The sequence below is a fragment of the Rhinoderma darwinii genome, chromosome 5 (genome assembly GCF_050947455.1).
Source record: "Rhinoderma darwinii isolate aRhiDar2 chromosome 5, aRhiDar2.hap1, whole genome shotgun sequence".
Taxonomy (NCBI): Eukaryota; Metazoa; Chordata; class Amphibia; order Anura; family Rhinodermatidae; genus Rhinoderma; species Rhinoderma darwinii.
The window spans coordinates 182,877,173-182,902,141 of NC_134691.1; the positions used below are offsets into that span (position 1 = coordinate 182,877,173).

At 42.2% G+C, this 24,969-nt stretch overlaps 1 protein-coding gene across 1 annotated transcript; it reads right to left on the reverse strand.

Annotated features, from left to right (window-relative positions):
• Positions 1-7,195: 7,195 nt before the first annotated feature.
• On the reverse strand, positions 7,196-24,968 carry SRD5A1 (steroid 5 alpha-reductase 1). Its single transcript, XM_075826772.1, has 5 exons — positions 24,601-24,968; positions 13,531-13,697; positions 12,757-12,858; positions 10,093-10,243; positions 7,196-7,533 (listed from the first exon to the last, which is right to left on the reverse strand). The coding sequence occupies exons 1-5, from the start codon at positions 24,885-24,887 to the stop codon at positions 7,467-7,469; spliced, it is 774 nt and encodes a 257-aa protein (XP_075682887.1). The 5' UTR covers positions 24,888-24,968; the 3' UTR covers positions 7,196-7,466.
• Between the last annotated feature and the right edge of the window lies 1 nt (position 24,969).

The following is a 24,969-nucleotide window of genomic DNA, read 5'->3' on the forward strand; positions in this document are numbered from 1 at the left end:
GATGCAGAATCCGTATCGGAGCATAGCATCTGATAGGCTTCCTCAACGCTGTATCTTCTGGCAGCCATAATGATAATACAATAAATCCTATATACAGGGCATGCATGCTGCATCATCTGGCAAAATATATATGTATACTCCCTTATGACTTGCGACTGTACTCCCAAAATATATTAAACCGAGCAAAGAAAGAACCAAGGAGTCTTTAAGTCAAAAAATACATGTAGTCTTTTTATTCAACAATATTACACTATTTATACAATATGAGTTTCTAAAAATGAATCAAAAAATAAAAGCATGGCCGCCACATGAGTCAAATATTAGTCAAAATATAATCATGTGAATAGGTATACACCTCAAGACAAAAATGTAAAATAACATGATGAAAATGAGGTGAGATGTACAAGCTACAGGTAATGTGTTAAACTGCTTAAAAAGTGGGTGAAAGGGATGTAACTCACAAGCATGCAAAGTACAATTGAGACAGGACTGATACACCAAATCATATAGTGTCCACAAAAGACTGATGCATGTATGAATACTGGGATGATACCCATATACGTATTAGAACCCAGACAGCAACCAGCAGCAAATAGTAAAAGACGAAGTACTAACAGAGTACTAACCCATGTAGCTGAGACTCCACGAATGGCGGCCGGCCCCAACGCGTTTCAGCTTCCGCCTTCGTCCGGGGGTGGCATCTACAAGTATAACCCTCCTATTAATCTAAGATGACGACCAATCAGAAATCGATTGGCCAGGTGAAAGTATTATACCATACATTTACCTCAATCAGCTGGGGCGTCATGACCGCGTTTGTCAATAGACAGTCATCACATGGTGTGGGCATCATGTGATACGTGATGGGTGCGCCGCGTGATGATGTCACAGCGGCGCCCTTCATCCCGCGCACATTCAGATGCCGACTCGTAGTGAGTTGCCAAGGACGCCAGCGCATGCGCACGAGATTTAGGCACGTTAATGATAATTCCACCAGATACAATATATATACGTGTAACGAAAATTTGCACTCCATGCAATGAAAATTGAGTGTTCAATATTTATAAGTATATCAGTACCCATAGCGATCTATAGAAATATGTAATTTATAATTTTTTTATAACAATAAAAGAGTCCTTTTGATGTACACCACACGATTTACAAGGGAATGCGCAATGAATTTAAAAACATCACTTTATATTACAACATATAGAAATTATTCAGTAATCAGTAAACGTGGGATAAACCATATTCACACAAAGTATACCGTGTTTAAAAGGTACACCTATAAATAAATATATACATACACATATTTTGTGTTGAATGTGACATGGTGAGATATTAAGATAAATAGATAAGTGTTATAGTAATACGAAATATAATAAATTTAATAAACTTTAAATCATTCTTAAATAGATATATGCATATATTGCATGTACATACAAACGTGCACAAAAAATACATGATAATATGTTATATGCAAAGTGAATGTAGAAATAAACATATATTATATGGTGGTAAACAAGGAGGGGGTTCCGCCTTCGACCCCCGGAGCTCCACCAGGAAGACCGATCATCTCTGGCCAAGGTAACTTTACAGAGAATATCTGCAAATTTATAGATTATCACCTTAAGCCATTAGTGGAATGTTTACCCTCCTATATTAGGGACTCATCAGATCTCCTACAAAAATTGGAATGCACCCATCTAGATGTCGATATGTGGTTAGTCACCTGCGACGTTGAATCGCTTTATACCAGCATGAGACACCACGATGGGATTAAAGCTACCAACTTTTTTCTGAGCATGAGTAATTTGGAGGAAGGGCTCATTAACGTGCTTGGTACATTATTAGATTTTGTCTTGACACACAATGTGTTTACGTTTAATGAGTCATTCTACCTACAGCTCCAGGGAACGGCAATGGGGGCATCTTGTGCGCCCTCATATGCCAATCTTTTCCTGGGGCTGGCTGTGGGAGAGAAATTTATTCCTGTCAGATCACGGTACGTCAATGAACCGGGTCATTTTCTGGGCCCGCTTCATTGACGATATCTTCTTGATCTGGCAGGGAACTTTTGAGCAATTGCAACAATTTATGGCAGAACTGAACCTCAACGATCAGAATATCAAACTCACATACAAATGTGACAAAAAACAAGTAGATTTTTTGGACATCAAAATCCAATGTGATGAAAATGGTGATGTCCAAACTGATCTATTCAGGAAAGAGACATCTGTGAATTCTCTTCTGCACGCTACCTCTGCACACCCGAAACAAACTATTGCCGCTATTCCCACAGGCCAATTTCTTAGACTAAAACGTACGTGTTCCAGGGAAGAAGATTTTAGAAAACAGGCTAAAGACTTAGAATACAGGTTTATGGATCGGGGCTATAGCAATCGATGCATTAGGAAAGCGAAAAAAAAGAGCTCAAGAAACGGAGAGAAACAAACTCCTACAACCAGCGACTCGAGAAAATAAAATTAATGAGGTGAGATTTATCACGCCATATCATTCCCGCTGGGAAGAGATGAAGGAACATTTAAAGAGATATTGGCCAATTCTGAAAGCCGATCCTATACTCAATAAAATATTGCCCACATTTCCGTCTGTAACCTACCGCCGTGCTAAAAATCTGAAAGACCATTTGGTCCGAAGTTTTTACACCCCAGTTCCACAGGGAATGAAATTCTTTGGAACTAAGGGCCCCAAATGGGGGTGTTCCCCTTGCGGAGGGTGCATTTCATGCCCCAATATCGAACGCGCAGAAGAGTTCACTGACTCTGAAAGAAGCAAAACATTCAAAATTGTATGGCACATTACATGTGCTACACGCGGGGTGGTATACTATGCAGTGTGTCCATGTAATAAAGTGTACATAGGACTGACCACACGCGAATTCCGAATTAGAGTCCGTGAACATGTGCGAGATATTGAATCCGCAAAGGAGGTCCATGATGCTGATAAAATAGAAAAATTAAAAACGATTCCACGCCATTTTAATCACAACTGTAATTCCAGGTTATTGAAGGTACGAGGAATAGATCATGTGGAACTAAACATTAGAGGTGGAGATTTGATGAAGAAATTATTAAGATTGGAAAGTAAATGGATCTGGACTTTGAAGACCATGCAGCCGAGAGGCTTAAACGAATCGCATGGGTATGCTTCGTTTCTCTGATCACTGTGTATGTGTTTGTGTGGCATGTTTTTTAATTTTTGTAATGTAATAATATTTTTGTGATTTTAACATATATGTTCTTTTCCTTCCTAGTTTATCAGATATATACGTGTATGAAATACCATCGATATTCAGTGATGTATCATTTCTGCAGTGAAAGACAACAAATCATGCTCAAGCGATGTGCCAAATTGATTTATATATATATTCAGTAACTTGCGGTTTATATGTTTTCAATTTCTATAATAGCCTATATACGACAGTGTAAACAAAGTAATGAAATGCGCAATTTTTAACGAATACATTTTATGAATTTCTGCACTACTGCACTTTAGTCACTTATATGTATATATTTTTCTATATTTTATGTATTTATAATATTAGCACTAATTGTTCTATATATTTCATATATATATATTATTTTTTTCACTTGATCATATGTTTATATTCCTTATACACGTATATATGTATTAGTATGATAATAATTGTTTACCACCATATAATATATGTTTATTTCTACATTCACTTTGCATATAACATATTATCATGTATTTTTTGTGCACGTTTGTATGTACATGCAATATATGCATATATCTAAGAATGATTTAAAGTTTATTAAATTTATTATATTTCGTATTACTATAACACTTATCTATTTATCTTAATATCTCACCATGTCACATTCAACACAAAATATGTGTATGTATATATTTATTTATAGGTGTACCTTTTAAACACGGTATACTTTGTGTGAATATGGTTTATCCCACGTTTACTGATTACTGAATAATTTCTATATGTTGTAATATAAAGTGATGTTTTTAAATTCATTGCGCATTCCCTTGTAAATCGTGTGGTGTATATCAAAAGGACTCTTTTATTGTTATAAAAATTTTTATAAATTACATATTTCTATAGATCGCTATGGGTACTGATATACTTATAAATATTGAACACTCAATTTTCATTGCATGGAGTGCAAATTTTCGTTACACGTATATATATTGTATCTGGTGGAATTATCATTAACGTGCCTCAATCTAGTGCGCATGCGCTGGCGTCCTTGGCAACTCACTACGAGTCGGCATCTGAATGTGCGCGGGATGAAGGGCGCCGCTGTGACATCATCACGTGGCGCACCCATCACGTATCACATGATGCCCACACCATGTGATGACTGTCTATTAACAAACGCGGTCATGACGCCACAGCTGATTGAGGTAAATGTATGGTATAATACTTTCACCTGGCCAATCGATTTCTGATTGGTCGTCATCTTAGATTAATAGGAGGGTTATACTTGTAGATGCCACCCCCGGACGAAGGCGGAAGCCGAAACGCGTTGGGGCCGGCCGCCATTCGTGGAGTCTCAGCTACATGGGTTAGTACTCTGTTAGTACTTCGTCTTTTACTATTTGCTGCTGGTTGCTGTCTGGGTTCTAATACGTATATGGGTATCATCCCAGTATTCATACATGCATCAGTCTTTTGTGGACACTATATGATTTGGTGTATCAGTCCTGTCTCAATTGTACTTTGCATGCTTGTGAGTTACATCCCTTTCACCCACTTTTTAAGCAGTTTAACACATTACCTGTAGCTTGTACATCTCACCTCATTTTCATCATGTTATTTTACATTTTTGTCTTGAGGTGTATACCTATTCACATGATTATATTTTGACTAATATTTGACTCATGTGGCGGCCATGCTTTTATTTTTTGATTCATTTTTAGAAACTCATATTGTATAAATAGTGTAATATTGTTGAATAAAAAGACTACATGTATTTTTTGACTTAAAGACTCCTTGGTTCTTTCTTTGCTCGGTTTAATAATGATAATACAGTCTAAACCGCAAATAATAAATGGAACTAGCGGTTTCAATTTTTTTTTTATCAACTAAGGCCTCGTGCACACGACCGTAAAAACACCCGTTATTGCGGGTCGTAATTACGACCTGCAATAACGGGCTCATAGACTTCTGTTACCCACGGGTACCTTCCCGTTTTCTCACGGGAAGGTGCTCGTGCCGTTAAAAAAATAGAACATGTTCTATTTTTCGGGCCGTGCTGCTATACTTTAATATTACGGTCGTGTGCATGAAGCCTAATCAACTAAGAACACTAAAAGAATTAAACTTTTTTTTTTTTTATTGTTTTTTTTAAGTTTTTTTTTTTTTCCAAACCTAAACCTAAACCCTACACCTAACACAAACCGTAAACCCAAGCCCAGAATAGCACCCTACGCCGTCTAAGGCCCCATGCACACGAACGTGTTTATGCGGCCGCAATTCCCCCGAAAATCCACGGGAGAATTGCGGCCCCATTCTTTTCTATGGGGCCATGCACACGACCGTAGTTTTTGCGGTCCTTGCACGGGCCGGGAGCCCGGACCGCAGAAAGAACGGGCATGTCTTATTACGGCCCTGTTCTGCGGTCCGGGCTCATTGAAAACAATGGTGGCGGCCATGTGCATGTCCCGCGATTTGCGGGCGGCCTGCGGCTGACAGTCCGCAGCCAGCCGACCCGAAAATCACGGCCGTGCACACGGCTACGGTCGTGTGCATGAGGCCTAACAGCGTACACGCCGTCTAACAGCGTACCCTAAAAAGAAAGTAGTTTATAGTACGATTCTTAGTATATACAGTAAATATATTTATATATATATGTATATACTATATACTATAAAATACTGAAAAAAGTGTTTTTTTTAAATAAACTGTGTGTGAGGAACAAGTGATTTTGTGTAGGGGACACTGACACACTTGTATCTGTTTCTCTCCACAGCTAGAACAGTGAGGAGAAACAGATACATGTTTTACTTTTATTTTACAGTAGTGATCACTATGATTGGATCTCATAGTGATCACAAAACATCAGGAACCAATACTATTGGCTCCTGATCACTGCTCTAAGAACAGAGCTGCTAGCAACAGCTCGTTCTTAGAGCAGGAGCTGTCATTTAGACACTCCCGTCGGCTCTGTACGCAGTAACAGCATGTGACCGCTGTGATTGGCTGTCACAGCGGTCACGTGCTGTTACGACGAAATCGGCAGGTCCTGATGGCTGCACTAAGAACCGGACCTGTTACTTACAGCCGGTTTTTAGTGCAGATGTCACCAGGGTGCCGTTAAACCCACTCTACTACAGCGACGCCAAAAGGCGTCGCTGTAGACTGAGTACCTGCACCGCCTGACGTCAAAAGACGGTGGGCGGTCGTTAAGGGGTTAAATGAAATGGCTCTAGACTAAAATACAGGCTGTAACTCAGTACCCATACAATATGTTGCCTTATGTTTACAATTTTACGCAGTTATATCCATACAGTATATAAAATGTAAAATGGTATTCAAAAGCTGGGCACGAGCTTTAACAATCTGACTAAAAACACGTGCAACTCTTGTTTTTTTTATATCAACCAATCTCTTCTCTAAAGAAAATTGGATTGACGATTTGCTGCTCGCTATGGGTCTTGCTGGTTTAACCCCCAGTGATAAATTGTTATTGCAAGTGAAAGCTACAGGGGGAATGTAGTGCTACATAGTGCGACTAAGTAATATATGAAGCCAAAACTAAAACTGGCCAATGAATGGGGAGGGGTCGTCAGCGGGACACCCTTCAATGACATACATGTGACCCAAATAATATGGAATGGGGTTGTCCAGTTGGTATAAGCCTTTATCAGGAATGAAGGCAATAACATTTCTTACATCAGTATAGCAGACTGTAACATGCGGTTTAGCAGAGCACTCTTGTTACGCCACTTTCACACTTGCGTATTTTGGTCAGTATTTGGAAGCCAAAACTAGCAGTGGAACCTATATAGAGAAAAAGTATTTGCACTTCTCCCATGTTATGGACCCACTCCTGGTTTAGACTTACAAATACTGAAGCAAAATAGGGACCTAACTGACAGTAGCCTTTGGGGTAGTCTGAGAAAATGGTCAAGAATCCCCATGTCTTCTCTCTTGAGACTTACATTAATTGAGTCTTGAATCTTTACACTCATGTTTAACGTTGTGAAAAAACATTTATTTTTTACATTCTTGAGAACATAAAGAATACAAAATATTACAATAAAAGGAGGTAAAACATTTTAAAGCCCTTTAGGAAAATCATAAAAAACACTTTAGAAAAGACTCCAAACTTCCTACACTACAAAACATGGAAGATTCCCGTAAGTCTCCTAACTAAGACATACAAAGAGATTAATACCAAGCTTGTGAGGAGATAAAAACCTAAAAAGCAGGCACTCTGGTCTTAACTGATTTTCCATAAAACTTAATATATAAATGGAACAAGGATTTTCCTGGCTTTTGGATAGTCTTCAAATTTTTCAATATACCATCTGCAAGAATATGAAGAAGTCACTGTTAATATTATTTGAGAGAGCATTTCAGACTTGGTGTAATTTATACAAGGATTCAAATCAGTTCAATACAATACAATACACCATCATGACAATGGCATCAAGTTATCCCCTTACAGACAGAGCCTAGCTTGGGCCTTAAAAGCTATGTAAACATTTATGGGTAATTTTTTTATTGAAATCAATGTATTTACTGATTAAAATGACCTTTGCAATGGACTTTTAAAAAAATTAAATCTTAGCTTCACTTCTATGTATCACAGTACATGGAAGTGCAGTAAGACGTTCTGAGCCGAATCCCTTAGTGAGCTGCACTGGTGGCTCCACAGAGGAATAGAGCTTAGTGGCTCCTTTTCGATTTTCTGTCAGTTGAGCCGTCAGTGCAAACTCCAATCCATGCTGTTGCAGCGGGGTGTCACTATGTTACTCGCTGATGATGTAAGAATAGGCAAATAGATCAGCAAGAAGTTGAATACCCAGCAAATTGCTATGACCAGATTCACACTAGGGATGCACGATGCATCGAAACTTCGATACTGCTTTGATACTGTGCATCCTCAAACGGTTCGATACCGTTATTTCATGTATTTCGATACTGAGCTGTGCGGCCGCACAGCTTAGTATAGTAATACATGAATGTATGAGAGTGGGGCTGCGGCTGTGTAATACAGTCATTGCCCTGCTCCTGAGTCCTGACAAGTGTGCGCTGTCAGCATGATGCGATGCAGTCGGCAATGCACTAATGAGCATTGAAGACACTGAAGACAGAACATGGCGGGCGCACTGCAAAACACCCCCATCTTCTGTCCTCAGTGCCAGCGCTGATTAGTGCAGCACCAGCGGCATCCCCTCATGCTGACCACGTGCGCACTTAATGTCAGGAGCGGGGCAATGGCTGTATTACACAGCCGCAGCCCCGCTCTATAACGGCGGAGATCAGAGAAACCTCTCATCTCCACCGCTATTCCCCTGAATGCTGCGTTCAAAGCTGAACGCAGCATTCAGGAGAAAATAAGAATGGGGGATGCCCCTTGGATCGCATCACAGGAATTCCTGTGACGCGATCGAGGGCCATACCATATATGGGCAGACAGCCCAGGGTCCATTGAAGGACCCCAGGGCTGTCTTACCATATTTCCTGTTGTTAGGGCATACTTAGGTATGTCCTAACAACTGCCTGTGCACTATCCGTACACAGTCTAATGTACTGGCATATAGATATATGCCAGTACATTAAAGTTTAAAAATAAAGTAATGTTAAACTAAAAAAAATACACATACACATTTTTTTACAATAAACATTCAAATAAGTCGCAATACATAAAATACACATATTCTGTATTGGCGCAGCCGTAATAACCTGCACAACAATTTTTTTGAGTCATTTATGATGTGTATGCTGTAAAAAAAAAAAAACGGCTTTCTTTCACTTATTGTGGGGCACGAGGTGTGTTGAATTTAACCTCCATGTGCCTCACATTAATAGTAATTAACCCCATCATGTACCTCATACATTAACCCATTATGACTGAGAAACATGATGGGGTTAATTACTATTAATGTGAGGCACATTGAAAATTCATCACACCTCGTGCCTCACATCAGAAAATGGAAGAACTTTTTATTTTTTATTACTGTTGGAAAAGTATCGTTTTGGTATCGAAATCGCAATACTACACACAGTATCGGTATCGAAGTCCAAATTCTGGTATCGTGACTTCCCTAATTCACACACCGACGTTTTTTAGTCAACTTTTTTAGCTAAAACAAGAAAAAAAAAAGAGAATTACATTCTTCCTTTTTACACTTCCCCTTCCTTTTTGAACCACTGCTGGCTTTGAAGAAAAAAATAAAACTGCCCTAAAATAATTCTCATTTCTAGAGTTTAGTTTTGGGAATCATTACTATATTTCTGCCTAAAGGAGGGTTCACTGGTCCTGGGTGATTTCAAGTCTCACTTATATACCGTGAAACTTAGTATAATTTTATAATTTTGGATGGTCGTCTCAAAGAGGTTTCAGTGTCATTGAAATCAATATAGCTGTATACTGTGGTGTCATTGGTTCAAGCTGATGAAAACGGTGAAGCATTGCAGGGGGCGTTTGAGACTCTTAGTGAGCATGAAGGCCATTTTTTTTCCTTTTAAATGGTGGGGGATCTCCAGTCATGGGGCCCGACAATGTTCTCTTCTGACAGAATTGTATGAAAAAAGTATGTCAAATTCCTCTTTCAGGCAAACTATAAAACATTTTAATCAAATGATAACACTTTTCTCTCCTGCACCTCTGACAATTATTGCAATGCTTGGAACAGCCTAAAAAATCCTATTCACTATGGGGAAGATGTATCAAAACTAGTGCAAAGTAAAAGTGGATTAGTTGCCTGTGGCAACCAGATTCCATTTCTCATTTTTTCAGAGGCCCTATGGAAGAAAACAACAGCGGCCTGATTAGTTACCATGGGCAACTACTACACTTCTCCTTTACACCAGTTTTCATACATCTCCCCCAATGTGACTGAGAAAAGAGATATACTTACTCATGATGTTGCTGTGCTCGAGATAAAAGTACCAGCAATGTGAATATAGCAAAAGCTGTTCCAGGATAGGACCAACAAGCAATGGCAAACCCTGACCATTCTATAATTTCACCCAAAAAATTAGCACCGGAAACATATTCGAAAAGTCCACCTTAAAATACAATAGAAAACAAAAAAAGGATATTTGCATTGGCATCTGCACTAACTTATTATATTACTTTTACAGTTTAGCACTTCTATATAGCAATTTAAATTAGATTTACACATACCACGGTGTACACACAAGAACGTGATCTCTGAACGCCACGCAACATGCTAGACATATCCAAGTAGAGCATTAGGTGGTATGTGCAAAACAAAGAGGCAGATAGTATAAAGGCAGCAATATTTATTAAGGCCAGGATCACACACACAGTTTTGATGCAGTTTTTTGGGCTCCGTTTTTTGAGCCAAAGCCAGAAGTGGATCCAAACCGAAGGAAAGGTATAAAGAAAATAACGATGCATCTCCTTTCTTTGGTGTCCACTTCTGTGTTTGGCTCAAAAAACGGAGTCAAAAACGACCACAAAAACTGCATCAAAACGGTGTGTGTGATGTCTAAAAGTGATTTCAGTGAGTACAGCATGTAAACTCCGGCGGCTGTGGGGTTACACGGTCAGCCAATGTAAAAATAGACCGGTGGGGAACCAAAGGCTTTTTTTTGTTTTCTACGCTATGCCATATACAGGTAAAAGTTTATTTTTAAAAAGCCTAGATAACCTCTTTAATGATGGAAGATGGATGCAGTAATGTTATGTAATCTTTCTCAACATTTTAGGATGTCCGTACATGTAGCAGAAAACATTTAGAGAATTGATCAACATTGTGTGCATGCTAATGAAGTACAAATAAAATTGAAAAAAAAAAGGAGGTATCTTAGGCTCCGGTGACATCACATCTAGGCCTTCCGTCCGATGCATAGCTTAGAAATATTGCCCGAAATATACGTCTGACTGAAGGCTCTATAGGCACACCATGGTATAAGTTGCTCAGTTAAAATATATATTAGGACATGATGATCTTTATTTTGAAAATACCCCTTAAAGAGGCTCTGTCACCAGATTTTGCAACCCCTATCTCCTATTGCATGTGATCGGCGCTGCAATGTAGATAAGAGTAACGTGTTTGTTTTTTTTAAAAACGAGCATTTTTGGCCAAGTTATGACCGTTTTTATATTTGTGCAAATGAGGCTTGCTAAAGTCCAACTGGGCGTGTATTATGTGTGTACATCTGGGCGTTTTTACTTCTTTTACTAGCTGGGCGTTGTGAATGGGAGTGTATGATGCTGACGAATCAGCATCATCCACTTCTCTTCGTTAACACCCAGCTTCTGGCAGTGCAGACACAGTGTGTTCTCGAGAGATCACGCTGTGACGTCACTTCCTGCCCCAGGTCCTGCATCGTGTCGGACGAGCGAGGACACATCGGCACCAGAGGCTACATTTGATTCTGCAGCAGCATCGGCGTTTGCAGGTAAGCCGATGTAGCTACTTACCTGCAAACGCTGATGCTGCTGCAGAATCAACTGTAGCCTCTGGTGCCGATGTGTCCTCGCTCGTCTGACACGATGCAGGACCTGGGGCAGGAAGTGACGTCACAGCGTGATCTCTCGAGAACACGCTGTGTGTCTGCACTGCCAGAAGCTGGGTGTTAACGAAGAGAAGTGGATGATGCTGATTCGTCAGCATCATACACTCCCATTCACAACGCCCAGCTAGTAAAAGAAGTAAAAACGCCCCGATGTACGCACATAATACACGCCCAGTTATACTTTAGAAAGCCTCATTTGCATAAATATAAAAATGGTCATAACTTGGCCAAAAATGCTTGTTTTTAAAAAAAAAACAAAAACGTTACTCTTATCTACATTGCAGCGCCGATCTGCTGCAATAGGAGATAGGGGTTGCAAAATCTGGTGACAGAGCCTCTTTAAAGAACCAATTTATTTATTTTTTGTTTCTGTCTCACCACATTCCAACAGTCATTTTTACAGCTATCTTGGTATTTTATGCCTTTTTGCAGGACTAGTTGTGGTATATTTTTTAGATCTCCTTTTCAGATGCAAATACATTTATCTTTAATAATTTCTTACTGTAATGTACTGAGATACATGTAATACAATAAATTACAGGCTCCGCATATAAAATGCTTAGGCATCTATTAAGACATACCTAAGGTATGTCTTAATAGGCAGCCTCACTGGACAGTCCTGGGGTCCTTACTTAGGCCCCAGACTGTCACTATACACAGTCAGCTGCGGCGATCGTAATGTTGCGGCAGACGCTGTGATGTCAGAGCCCCATCCCCTTGAGGCTGTAATCACTATTGAGTAATCACAGCCGCCCCACCCCTGCTGCTGTGCTAATACATAGCCACCAGTGCCATACATTTACAGAGCAGTGTGGTGTTTAAGAGGATTCCCAGCCAGAATGTACCAGTGGCCAAATATTAGTAAATCAGAAGTTATAGTTTGCTAATTGTGTTTTTTTACTTATTACTTGTTGCCATTTTTTGGTTGCAGCAGCAGCAATTTTGCTAAAAGGGACAACAGGAAGTGCAGCAATAATAATTCACTTCTCTGTGGAGCAAAAACAGGTTCTGATCATGCTTACAGGACTTCTTACCTCTGGGTATTTTATATCCTGTCTCGCCTGGTTTTCTCAGATTCCTCAGTACGTTGTCAGAATGAATGTTGACAAACATTCCACAGATAAACAGCGTTATACCTGTAAGATGCGCAAAAAACTGCAGTCATTTCATTTGCTTGAACAGAGAAGAATTAAATCTACGTACAGTAAAGTTAGTTTGGTGCCGTTAGTTAGGCTCTTCACTCTGTAAAGAAATAGCAGACGGTAGTCACTGGTAAGTTCCACAAAATATTTTTGATCCTGCTTAGCCATTATTTTGTTACTTAGCCAAGGAATGAAATGTACTGGCGACTACCATCCTGCAGGGTAAAAACCATAACAAACAGCACCACAGATCTCAGCTTTCTGGACCCCTGTGATATTATAGCTTTCATTAGCAAAGAAAAACATTGCACTAAGGTTAGTAGCTGGAGAATTGTCTGTTCCCTGTGAATGTATAAGGGGGAGTCAGACCTGACCTTTCAGATTTTGGGTGGAGTTAAGCAAATCTAATTATGGTTATAAGAAATAAATGACCCCTCCCAAATTCTCCAGACATTTAAAAATGATACATGCCATTATGAAAAGCCACAAGCCGATTTAATTCTCGGACAATCCCATGTATTTTCTTGCTATACAAATACAATGGAGTCAGCATAAAGTACTCCTTTATATTGTAAGACTCTATGGAAAGGGCACACGGAAAACATTGGCGCTAAGCATATCAAGTATAGAAATTCACGTTTCAGTGCTTTATGAACAATATCTCACCCAAGATAAATCTGGGGTCATAGGTCCAGTTGGCTGGGAGGCCGGCATGTTTGCATAGATAGCTGCTTTGGAGGTATCCATTGTAACAGCAGAACATCACCGCAAGACAAAATGAAGCTAGCGGTGTAGGCTTTCCCCCACGAATCAGAAACGGGAAGATAAGTGTGCTGTGAAAACACAAAGAAGATCACAATTATTAGGACTTTCCACAACTGAAATAGATTAGAATTCCAGCATACCAAACGGCCAGCAATGCTATTAATATGGCAATACAACAAACCCTGGTTGCTGGAATAAAACAGCGGACCCACCTCCACTACTCTAAGGCTGGCTTTCCACGTTGCGTAAACACGGCGGAAATTCTGCAGCATTTACAGTAGCAGCAAAGTGAATGAGATTTAGAAAATCTCATGGCCACGCAGCAAAAACCTTCATAAATTGACATGTGGTGTGGTCTTTAAATCCGCAGCATGTCAATTTATGCTTCGGAACCGCTGTTTTTCAGTTGCAGGTTTTCCCCATTGAATTTAATGGGGATGTAAAACCCATAACAAATAGCCAAGTGTTGCGACTTTTGCAGCGGAAATGGTGCGATTCCGCCGCAAAAATCGCAACGGAGAAAAATAAAAAAAAGCAGTGGTTGGGCATGCACGCTTCGGCTCCATTCAACTCTGGTACTGATGAAGATCGCTGGGACCCAGGACCCTTGTTCGCATGATTGGTGGGGCCCCCAGTGATCAGAAACTGTTGTACTATACGGATGCAATATACTGACCAGACTAACGCCATGCGAAAAAGGCCTAAAGCAGGTAGTTCTGCAGGTAAAATCCGCACATATTTTTTTAATGTAGAAACAGGTGCAGATTATGTTGTTTTTTTTTAAATAAACTTGCCGTATACAAACCTGAGATTGACATACTGTGGATTTTTAGCAATATTTTATTGTATTATACATAAAATCTTCCAGCAGCCACGTATGTTCCACGTAAAGCAATAGGAAACTGTGCGGATCTGTCAGACCGCAGCTTAAAGAAGTGACAGACACACGGATTTCAGCAGTCTGTCACTTCTTAGTTAATGTTATGTCGTTTGGGAGTATTTAGTAGTTATACTTGGAGTCGTCCAAGTATATTCATGCTACCCTGCCTATAATTGACACACCTCTCCCGATTACTGAGCATGGAGAGAAAAGTGTCAATCAGCGGGGGCAGAATTAATATATTTGGAATCAAGCTTACAAAGGCGGAAGTGCGCCACAAGTATAACTAGTAAATTCTCCTAAACAGGACCCGCTGACACTGAACCCGTCAGTCCCGTGGACCTGGCAAATTCAGGTCTTGGTGCACGATACAGAGCAGCTGTATCTAAATAAGTAAAAATAATTTTTAATAAAAACGAATTATAAAATTGCACAAAACGTAAGTTTTTTTTTTTTTTTATAAAATCGCTTTTGAAGGTGTACATAGCTTTTAAAGAGTTGCTACCATCTCCGACATTTATGGTATATCCACAGTGTTTGGCTATGCTGTTTCTGGAACTCCCATAGAAGTAAGCAGAAGTTACGCAAACAGTAGAGATTAGAGGGATATATAATAACCTAAGGCGGGATTCACACGACCGGGTCCCGCCTAGCCCGATTATCGGCCGGTAAAATCGGCCATTTTGCCCGGCCGGTTTGCATAAAGTTTTGCATCCGTTCCGGGCAGATCTGGACAGTGACATCAGCGGCAACTCCTGAAGGGGAATTCCCATGTGTTCGGGGATTCCTCTTCAGGAGTTTCCCCTGATGTCACTGCCCAGATATGGACAGAGACATCAAGCGCTCTGTCCAGGAGCGGAATCCCCGAAAACATGGGGATTCCGCTCCCTCAAGGAGCTAAAGTGGGGCTAGCACATAGAGCGGGGAGACACCTCCCTGCTCTGCTATAGTGGCGTCGCTACAGTAGTAGCAGCCGCAGCAGCAGCCGCTAGCGGCGCCATGGAAGGTGTCGCCGGGCCAGGGCGCTTTTAAAACAAGCAGGGGAAGGGAGCCAGCGCAGCGCTCCCTCCACCTGCTGTACACCCCAGCCCTGCCACACAGTGTACATTACACAGCCATTCGTCCGAATGGCATCAACTCTTCCTCCTCACATGCACTCTGCGCTGTGAGGAGATAGAGCGCAAGCCACGGAAAACCCGGCCATCACTCGGGACACATTCCGGTGATGGCCGTGTATTACCCGGCCCCATAGACTTCTATGGGAGTCGGGCGGCCGGGTACCCGGCCGAAAATAGAGCATGTCCTATTTTTTGACGGCCGGTTTTCCCGGCCGTATATGAGTACTCCCTAACCCCACCTTCAACATTATGCTGATCTGGTCACGCGGTACCAGTTGCGTACTGACGTTATTACGCCGATGTCTTCTCTCTGGTGTGGAGCCATTTGCAGGGAGCAACAGCATGACTGCACTCCCACCCACCCCTCCCTCCCTCTTTGTGGCAGTACAGGTGGCTGGGATAGCGGTCATGTTAGTTGAGGACCAATGTTAGGATGCCATCATTATAGCCACGCCTCATTAATCCACTGTGTAGGGATAGGACATATGGAGCTGTATGTAGGATTGGAGCGGTCGCCATCCCACCCTTAAGTTGTACATAGGACATAAAAGTAATTTGTGATATCATTTGTTTGTATATTGTTATCAGCTGTATGATGTGTTTTCTAACTGGTGGATAGGGCTTTATATGCTGACTTACTTCCACCATTGGTATAGCCCCGGAAGAAGCTATGAGCGAAACATGCATTGGGGTTTGGATCCCCCCCATAGTCCTGGTCTGTATGCCCCACTTCATTTGACTTGGTTATTGACTAAAATTTTTACTTCTTTGTGCGATTGTGTCCATGTTTAGATAGAGCTTACCAGTCTCTTCTTGCAATATTTGCACTTTATTATATGAGGTTATAGGACCCGATCCATGAGGGGACCCATCTTTGTGGGTAATGTGTACTTTTATATGTATGTATTTCTATAAAGAATTGTTATATTTAATAGTGAAAAGTTACTGTGTGATTTTTGTATAGGTGGTTATTACTGTCAAAGCAGCGCGTCAGTCCCTCCAATAGTGACATGCGCGCTATTTTCTTTTATTAAACATAGGGCATATGCCATGATGAAGAATATGGAGTGAGAATTAAAAAAAAAAAGCTCAGGTTGGAACAAGAAAAACTGCGGAAAGAGCTACAGTACTTAGGCTGTGTTTACATTTATGTTGTGGTTTCTGTTTATAACAGATCCACAACATATGGATCCATCATACATGACACAGGGACTTCACACTTAAGTGACGGCAGCAACATCATTTTTGGTTGTGGTCCCAGCAGTCAAACCCACAATGACCAGAAAGCGTAAACGCTGTTAATGGAGAGGAGACCCTAAAGTGCGGTTACTTCTCTGAGAATTACGAAGACCAGACCCAGCTCTGCTAGCACTCGAATGACTACTTCACTGATAATCCCTTCAAATAGTTAACAATAGCAGTAATAAAAGAACAAAGTACAAAAACATTGGATCTGATCATAGTAAAATCAATTCAATCATTAGAAGAAAAAAAAATCTAAATTGATGGTTAATTGTATTCACCTAGAGCTCAGCCCTCACGTTGCGGATGCATCACGGCCAGGTGTGCCACATCTGCGCCAACATATAGATGGTCACGGTTTTCAAATTGACTGCAGATAAGGCTTTATTCACACGATAGTTAAAAACGCTGTGTGAACTCTTTACGGCCATCACGCGGTCGTTCAGAACAATTAAGTTCTATTGGTGTAGTCGCACGGCCGCTTTCTTATTAGCACGTGAATACTGGCCATCAACAAAAAGAACATGTTCTATTTTTGGCCGTTTTCCCTGCCCGACAGCCCCCATAGAACTCAATGGATCAGTTTTTAAGAAATCAATCCTTGTGATCGCCATTAAAAACTGATCGGTCATTAGGGTACTCAACTGTATCCACATCCTTAGCACGTCAATTTTATGCGCAGCGCTGGCAAGGGCCCCATTTGCTCCCTTCTCCACCATTCGGTGCATTTCTGTGATGCAGGCGGTGCAATAACATCAGGCCTGCATCGCTAGAGAAGGGGATGGTGCGGGAACAGGTGAGTTGCATAATCTATATGGGGACAGGTGAGTGGCACTATACATGGGCAAGTTTTCAGGGGGTTAGGACAAAAAAAACCCTGAGGAATGAAATTTATCCGTGTTTTTTTTTTTTTTTAATGGCCGTTAAAAATGGTCAGACAGCCGGGAAATGGATAAAAATTTGGAGACACACTGATGCAAAACGGACAGTTGAAAAGTTTTCTTTTTTGTGAATATGGCCTAAAAGTGTTTTAATAGTTAATGGCCTTGCGTTAAACAGCCGCTTAGCTACATAACTGCTTAGCCATAAACAATGAAAGTGCTTTAACCTACAGTCAATTTGAAAACTACGCCACCCTACATGTCAGGAAGGTTTTGGCCATATCGTACCCTGGCCGCGGTGTATTTGCAACGTGGGAACCCAGTCTAATTGTGATATGTATTTGAAAGTATCTGTAAGGTAAATTGGACTGGTATGGACTGGTATGGAAGTCAGGTATGGGAAGTATGGAACGGGCTCATGGAGTGAACCCGCTCCATACGATGCCGGTGTGCAATACTGTTTGCATCATTATTAGTGATTGTTACGTTTAGAAGATAAAAGTGATCATTCAGCATTTTTTAGGAAAAGAATCTGGAGAACTACACAATTCTGCAGATGCTTTACCTTCCATCTGTTATAATTAGGCACCTTTTTGCATCCATTTATGTTAAATTTAACAGATTTGTTAAAGGGGTTTTCCAGCTCCTGACAACTGATGACCTATCCACCAGATAGGTCATCAGTACATGATCTTCGGGGGAGCAACACCCGGGCCCCGCACAGATCAGCTGGTGCGGCGCCTCCATGCACCGGACGTACAAGCCCGAAGCAGTTAGCACCGGCTACGCAATAGCAGTTGAGCTGGAGTACTGCAGCTCTGCCCCTATTGAAGTGAATAGGAGCAGACCTGCAACACAGCCCCGATGCTTCCAGGCTCCGTACATAGCATTATGTGCCACAACATCCGGTGCCCGCAGGCCACCGAAGTGGCTTATCGGTGCGGGGTCCAGGTGTCGGACCCACACCGATGACATACTGATGACCTATCCGGTGGATAGGTCAGAAGTTGGACAACCCCTTTAACCCTTTCACGCCGCAGCCCTTTTTCAGATTTTCATTTTCGTTTTTCCCTCCTCACCTTCCAAAGGCCATAACGCCTTTATTTTTCCGTCTATATAGTACTGAGGGCTTGATTTTTGCGGGACAAGTTGTAGTTTTTCGTAGCACCATTTATTTTGCCATATAATGTACTAGGAAACGGGCAAAAAATTATTTGTGGGGTAGAAAATGAAAAAAACAGCGATTCCACCATGGTTTTTTGCGCGCCATTTTTACGGAATTCACTGTACAATTAAAACAACATGGTAATTTTATTCTATGGGTCAATACGATTACGGCGATACCAAATATGTGTAGTTTTTTCTATATTTTACTACTTTTACAAGTAAAAACCTAAGTGTAAAAATAGAAAATTTATTTTGTTTCGCCAAATTCCGAGAGCCGTAACGTCTTTATTTTTCCGTCGATTAAGTGGAATGAAGGCTTTTTTTTTTTGCGGGATAAGCTGTCGTTTTTAATAATACCATTTTGGTGTAAATGTGACGGTTTGATCACTTTTTATTTAATTTTTCGTGGGAGATTAGGTGACAAAAAATAGATTCTGGCGTTTACAATTTTTTATTTTTTTTTACGGCGTTCACCGTGCGGGTTAAATAAGGATATATTGTGATAGTTCAGACTTTTACGGACGCGGCGATACCAATTATGTTTATTTATTTAATTTTTTTACTATGCTCTAGGGGGAAAATGGGAAAAGGTTTTTTTTTTTTAACTTAGAATTTTTATATTTTTTTTACACAAAAAAAAAACAACTTTATTTAACTCATTTTTACATTTTTTATTAGTCCCCCTAGGGGACTTCAACCAGCGATCGTTAGATCGTTTGCACGATATACTGCAATACTAATGTATTGCAGTATATCGTGATTCTGACAGTCTCCTATGAAGCCCTGCCGGAGGCAGATCTTCTTAGGAGTACCAAGATGGCGGACCTGGGGGACTTAGTCAGACCCCCAGGCAGCCGTGTGAACCAACGGCTCCTCCCGATCTCGCCGCGGGGGGGCCGTTGAGACGTTACAGGGGGTCACCCCCGTTTTTAGTAATTTAAATGCCGCGATCTCTATTGAACGCGGCATTTAACGGGTTAAACAAGCGGGCTCGCGCTAAAGCACGATCCCGCTCGTAACCCGGAAGTGTCGGCTGTAACACACAGCCGACACACTCGCTCTATGGAGCGGATTCAGCCCGTGAGCCCGCTCCATATACCCCCACCCGGCGTGCGCCGTATATATACGGCGGATGTCGGGAAGGGGTTAAAGACGGAAGGGCCGGCATTACATTGGCATCAGTCACCATAGACTATAAGGGTATTTATTAAAAGCCATGTACAACTTAGAAATAGTTGTTGTTTTTAAATAAGAATATCAGTGTGTTTGGTGCAACTTTTAAGATAATGTTTTATAAAAAGTATTTTGACTTTGAGATACAGCTGCATTGTATCCTGTATACAGCACAGCTGTGTCTAGCGCTGAATCCTGTACCCATCAGGTCAGCGGGACTAACTGGCTCAGTGAAAGTGGGTCATGCCTGTGATCCACTTATTGATCACATCTAAAGTTACGAACTCAGGGTATGTTCACATGCTTAGGGTATGTTCACACGAGGGCGTCCGTTACGGCTGAAATTACGGGGATGTTTCAGCCTGAAAACAACCCCGTAATTTCAGCCGTACCGGCATGTGCAGCTTGAACGCCGCGTCCATTACGGCCGTAATTAGCGCTGCTATTCATTGGAGTCAATGAATAACGGCTCCAATTAAGGCCAAAGAAGTGACAGGTCACTTCTTTGACGCGGGCGTCTATTTACGCGCCGTTATTTGACAGCGGCGCGTAAATTACGCCTCGTGTGAACAGACAAACGTCTGCCCATTGCTTTCAATGGGCAGATGTTTGTCAGCGCTATTTTCAGACGTAATTCGGGGCAAAAACGCCCGAATTACGTCCGTAAATAGGCCGTGTGAACATACCCTTACTAAAAAACATCTGAAAATACGGTGCTGTTTTCAAGAGAAACCAGCTCCTGATTTTCAGCCAGTTTTTTTTACCAACTCGCGTTTTTCACGGCCATTTTTGGAGCGGTTTTTCTATAGTCAATGAAAAACTGCTCCAAAAACGTCTCAAGAAGTGACATGCACTTTTTTCGCGGCCGTTTATCCCAATGGCCGTGTAAAAAAAAGTCTTATTGGAACAGAACGCCGTTCCATCCATTGAAATCAATGGCCAGATGTTTGGAGGCGTTCAGCTTCCGATTTTTCAGCTGTTTACGGCCCGAAAATAAGCCGTGTGCACATACCCTTAGATATGATAGATCGCAGCTCGATCCTGCATGTCAGAGAAGCAGGACTCACTGACACTGCGCCCATGAGTCCTGCGGACCTGACAGATGCAGGTTCCAGCACAAGCTACAGCTGTATACAGGATACAAAGAGGCTGTATCTCAAAAAGTAAAGACTGTTTAACCCCTTCCCGACATTTGACGTATCCATACGCCAAAGTCGGGTAGGGGGAAGTATGGAACAGGCTCACGGAGTTAACCCGCTCCATACGATGCCGGTGTCGGCTGTTTGCTACAGCCGAAACTTCAGAGTAACGAGCGGCATCCCGCTCGAGCGCGATCCTGCTCGTTTAATGCTGCGGTCAATAGCGATCGCAGCATTTAAATAGTTAGAGAGGGGCGACCCCCTCTAACAGCTCATCGTGCCCCCCGCAATGCAATCGTGGGGGGGCGATGGTTGCTATGGCTCCCTGGGTGCTTAATGAACGCCCCCAGGTCCGCCATCTTTGTACACCTATTAAGCCTTGCCTCCGGCAGGGCTTAATAGTTGCCTGTCAGAATCACTATATACTGCAATACATTAGTATTGCAGTATATCGTGCAAGTGATCTAACGATCGCTGGTTGAAGTCCCCTAGGGGGACTAACATAAAAAAAAAAAAAAAAAAAAGTAAAAAAGTTAGGTTTTTTTTGTGTGTAAAAACTAAAAAAAAAACCTCCCCTTTTCCCCCTAGAGCATAGTAAAAAAAAAAAAAAAAAAAAACATCATTGGTATCGCCTCGTCCGTAAAAGTCTGAACTATTACAATATATAATTATTTAACCAGCACGGTGAACGCCGTAAGAAAAATAAAAAAATTTAAAAGCTCCAGAATCTCTTTTTTGTGGGAGATGAGTTGACCCCAAAAAAATATTTAAGTGATCCAATTGTCACATGTACCCTGAAATGGTATTATTAAAAACTACAGCTTATCCCGCAAAAAATAAGCCCTTATACCACTTAAAGCGACATAAAAGAAAAAAAGTTATGGCTCTCGGAATTTGGTGACACAAAATACATTTTTTAAAAACTTAGGTTTTTACTTATGATAGTAAAATATAGAAAAAAAACTATATATATTGGGGTATGACGTTACGGCTTTTGGAATATGGGGAGGAAAAAACTAAAATGAAAATGGGCTGCGGCGGGAAGGGGTTAAAGAGGCTCTGTCACCAGATTTTGCAACCCCTATCTGCTATTGCAGCAGATAGGCGCTGCAATGTAGATTACAGTAACGTTTTTATTTTTTAAAAAACGAGCATTTTTGGCCAAGTTATGACCATTTTTGTAGTTATGCAAATGAGGCTTGCAAAAGTCCAAGTGGGCGTGTTTAAAGTAAAAGTCCAAGTGGGCGTGTATTATGTGCGTACATCGGGGCGTTTTTAATACTTTTACTAGCTGGGCGCTCTGACGAGAAGTATCATCCACTTCTCTTAAGAACGCCCAGCTTCTGGCAGTGCAGACACAGCGTGTTCTCGAGAGATCACGCTGTGTCGTCACTCACAGGTCCTGCATGGTGTCAGACGAGCGGGGACACATCGGCACCAGAGGCTACAGATGATTCTGCAGCAGTTGGACTTTTACTTTTAAACACGCCCACTTGGACTTTTGCAAGCCTCATTTGCATAACTACAAAAATGGTCATAACGTGGCCAAAAATGCTCGTTTTTAAAAATAAAACCGTTAGGCGGGATTCACACGACCGGGTCGTTCCCGAGCCCGAGTGTCGGCCGGTAAAATCGGCCATTTTGCCCGGCCGGTTTGCATAAAGTTATGCATCCGTGCCGGGCCGGGCAGATCCGGACAGTGACATCAGCGGCAGCTCCTGAAGGGGAATCCCCATGTGTTCGGGGATTCCGCTTCAGGAGTTTCCCCTGATGTCACTGCCCAGATATGGACAGAGACATCAAGCGCTCTGTCCAGGAGCGGAATCCCCGAAAACACGGGGATTCCGCTCCTTCAAGGAGCTAAAGTGCGGCTAGCACATAGCAGAGCGGGGAGATACCTCCCCGCTCTGCTATAGTGGCGTCGCTACAGTAGTAGCAGCCGCAGCAGCTGCTGCTACTACTACTAGCGGCGCCATCGAAGGTGTCGCCGAGCCAGGGTGCTTTTAACAAGCAGGGGAAGGGAGCCAGCGCAGCGCTCCCTCCACCTGCTGTACACCCCGGCCCTGCAACACAGTGTACAGCGATGCCATTCGTCAGAATGGCATCAACTCCTCCTCCTCACATGCACTCTGCGCTGTGAGGAGGAGGAGATAGAGCGCAAGCGCCGGGAAACCCGGCCATCACTCGGAACACATTCCGGTGATGGCCGTGTAATACCCGGCCCCATAGACTTGTATGGGAGCCGGGCGGCCGGGTGTCCGGGCAAAGATAGAGCATGTCCTATTTTTTGACGGCCGGATTTTCCGGCCGTCAAAAAATCGGTCGTGTGAATAGCCCCATTAGGGGTCTATCATTCCTAATGCAGCCGGGTGCCGGCCGATTTATGAACGGCCGGCACCCGGCCGGGAAACCCTGCCGTGTGAATGAGGCCTTACTGTAATCTACATTGCAGCGCCGATCTGCTGCAATAGGAGATAGGGGTTGCAAAATCTGGTGACAGAGCCTCTTTAAGCTACACATTTTTATAAGAATTTAAAAAAAAAAAAAAAAAAAAAAAGTATGTACATAGCTTTAAATAGACACGTCGTGGGAGATCATGACATGTCCGTTAGTCGGATACTATTACGGTACTTTTTTTTTTTTTTTTTTTGCAACATTCCTCGGGATGGAATAGCGAAGTCTACTGCATTATTTCATCCTTAAAAAATTGTATACCAGCCGGACAGAAGTCTAAATGACACTTTTTTTCCTCCATTGGGATAATGGAACAGGACAAACTTCGCATGTACGTTGAAAATTTCCTGACGTACACACTGAGTATTTTGACGAGTTTTTTGGCACGGAAACCGCTCCGCAAAACACGTCAAAAACCGTCCGAAAATGGCTATTGATTTCAATGGGAGGCGAAGGCGGTTTTCTCCCGCGCGCGGTAAATCCACCTCACGGGAGAAAGAAGGGACATGCCTTATCTTCGCACGGTTACGCCTCTGACATCAATGGGAGGCAGAGAAAGCGTATTTTGCAGAGTTTTTTGCCCGTAGCACTCAATGGACGCGAGCAAAAAACGCCACGAAAATCGCGGCAAACTGTGTGCAGGAAGGTCAAAATCTGCCTCAAAATCCCAAACTGAATTTTGAGGCAGAATATTCCTCCTGCAAAAAAACTCCGTGTGAACACAGCCTTAGGCTAAAACACAGTGTGAACGGAAATAGTGACGTGTACCTGCCTGGCAGATGCCAAGAGGTTAGGAAAGTACAACTTCTAAGATATCCTTACAGTCTGCCAAATGGGTAGAGTAGTTACAACAGCTAGATAGCCGCAGCCGTTTAGACCGGAATACAAAGGTGCAGAAGCAGGGCAGTAGTCCTCACCGGTGTATGTAGTGGCAGATGAAAGCCCCCATTAAAACCTTGGTAGGCGCGCCCACCTCTCTATGGACGAACAGGTAATAAACTGGCACAGCTAAGGACGGCAGCTCTTGCAAGAACCAGGCCAGACGCACCGGCACCGGCGGCCCAAACAGGCGGCTGGAATACCGTCCGTACGGCACACGAATAAACCGCAGAAGTATGTATGAGAGGACTGCCATAAGAACCATGAACGAGGACATTAGCTCCAGCAGAAGCTGTTCATCGTGGAAGACATCAAACAGCGCCATGCCGCCTCAGAAGCTGCCACTACTATGTAAGCCTGACCAGTCACCACATCAACCGCCCTGCGCGCGCAGCTAGGTGGCAGCC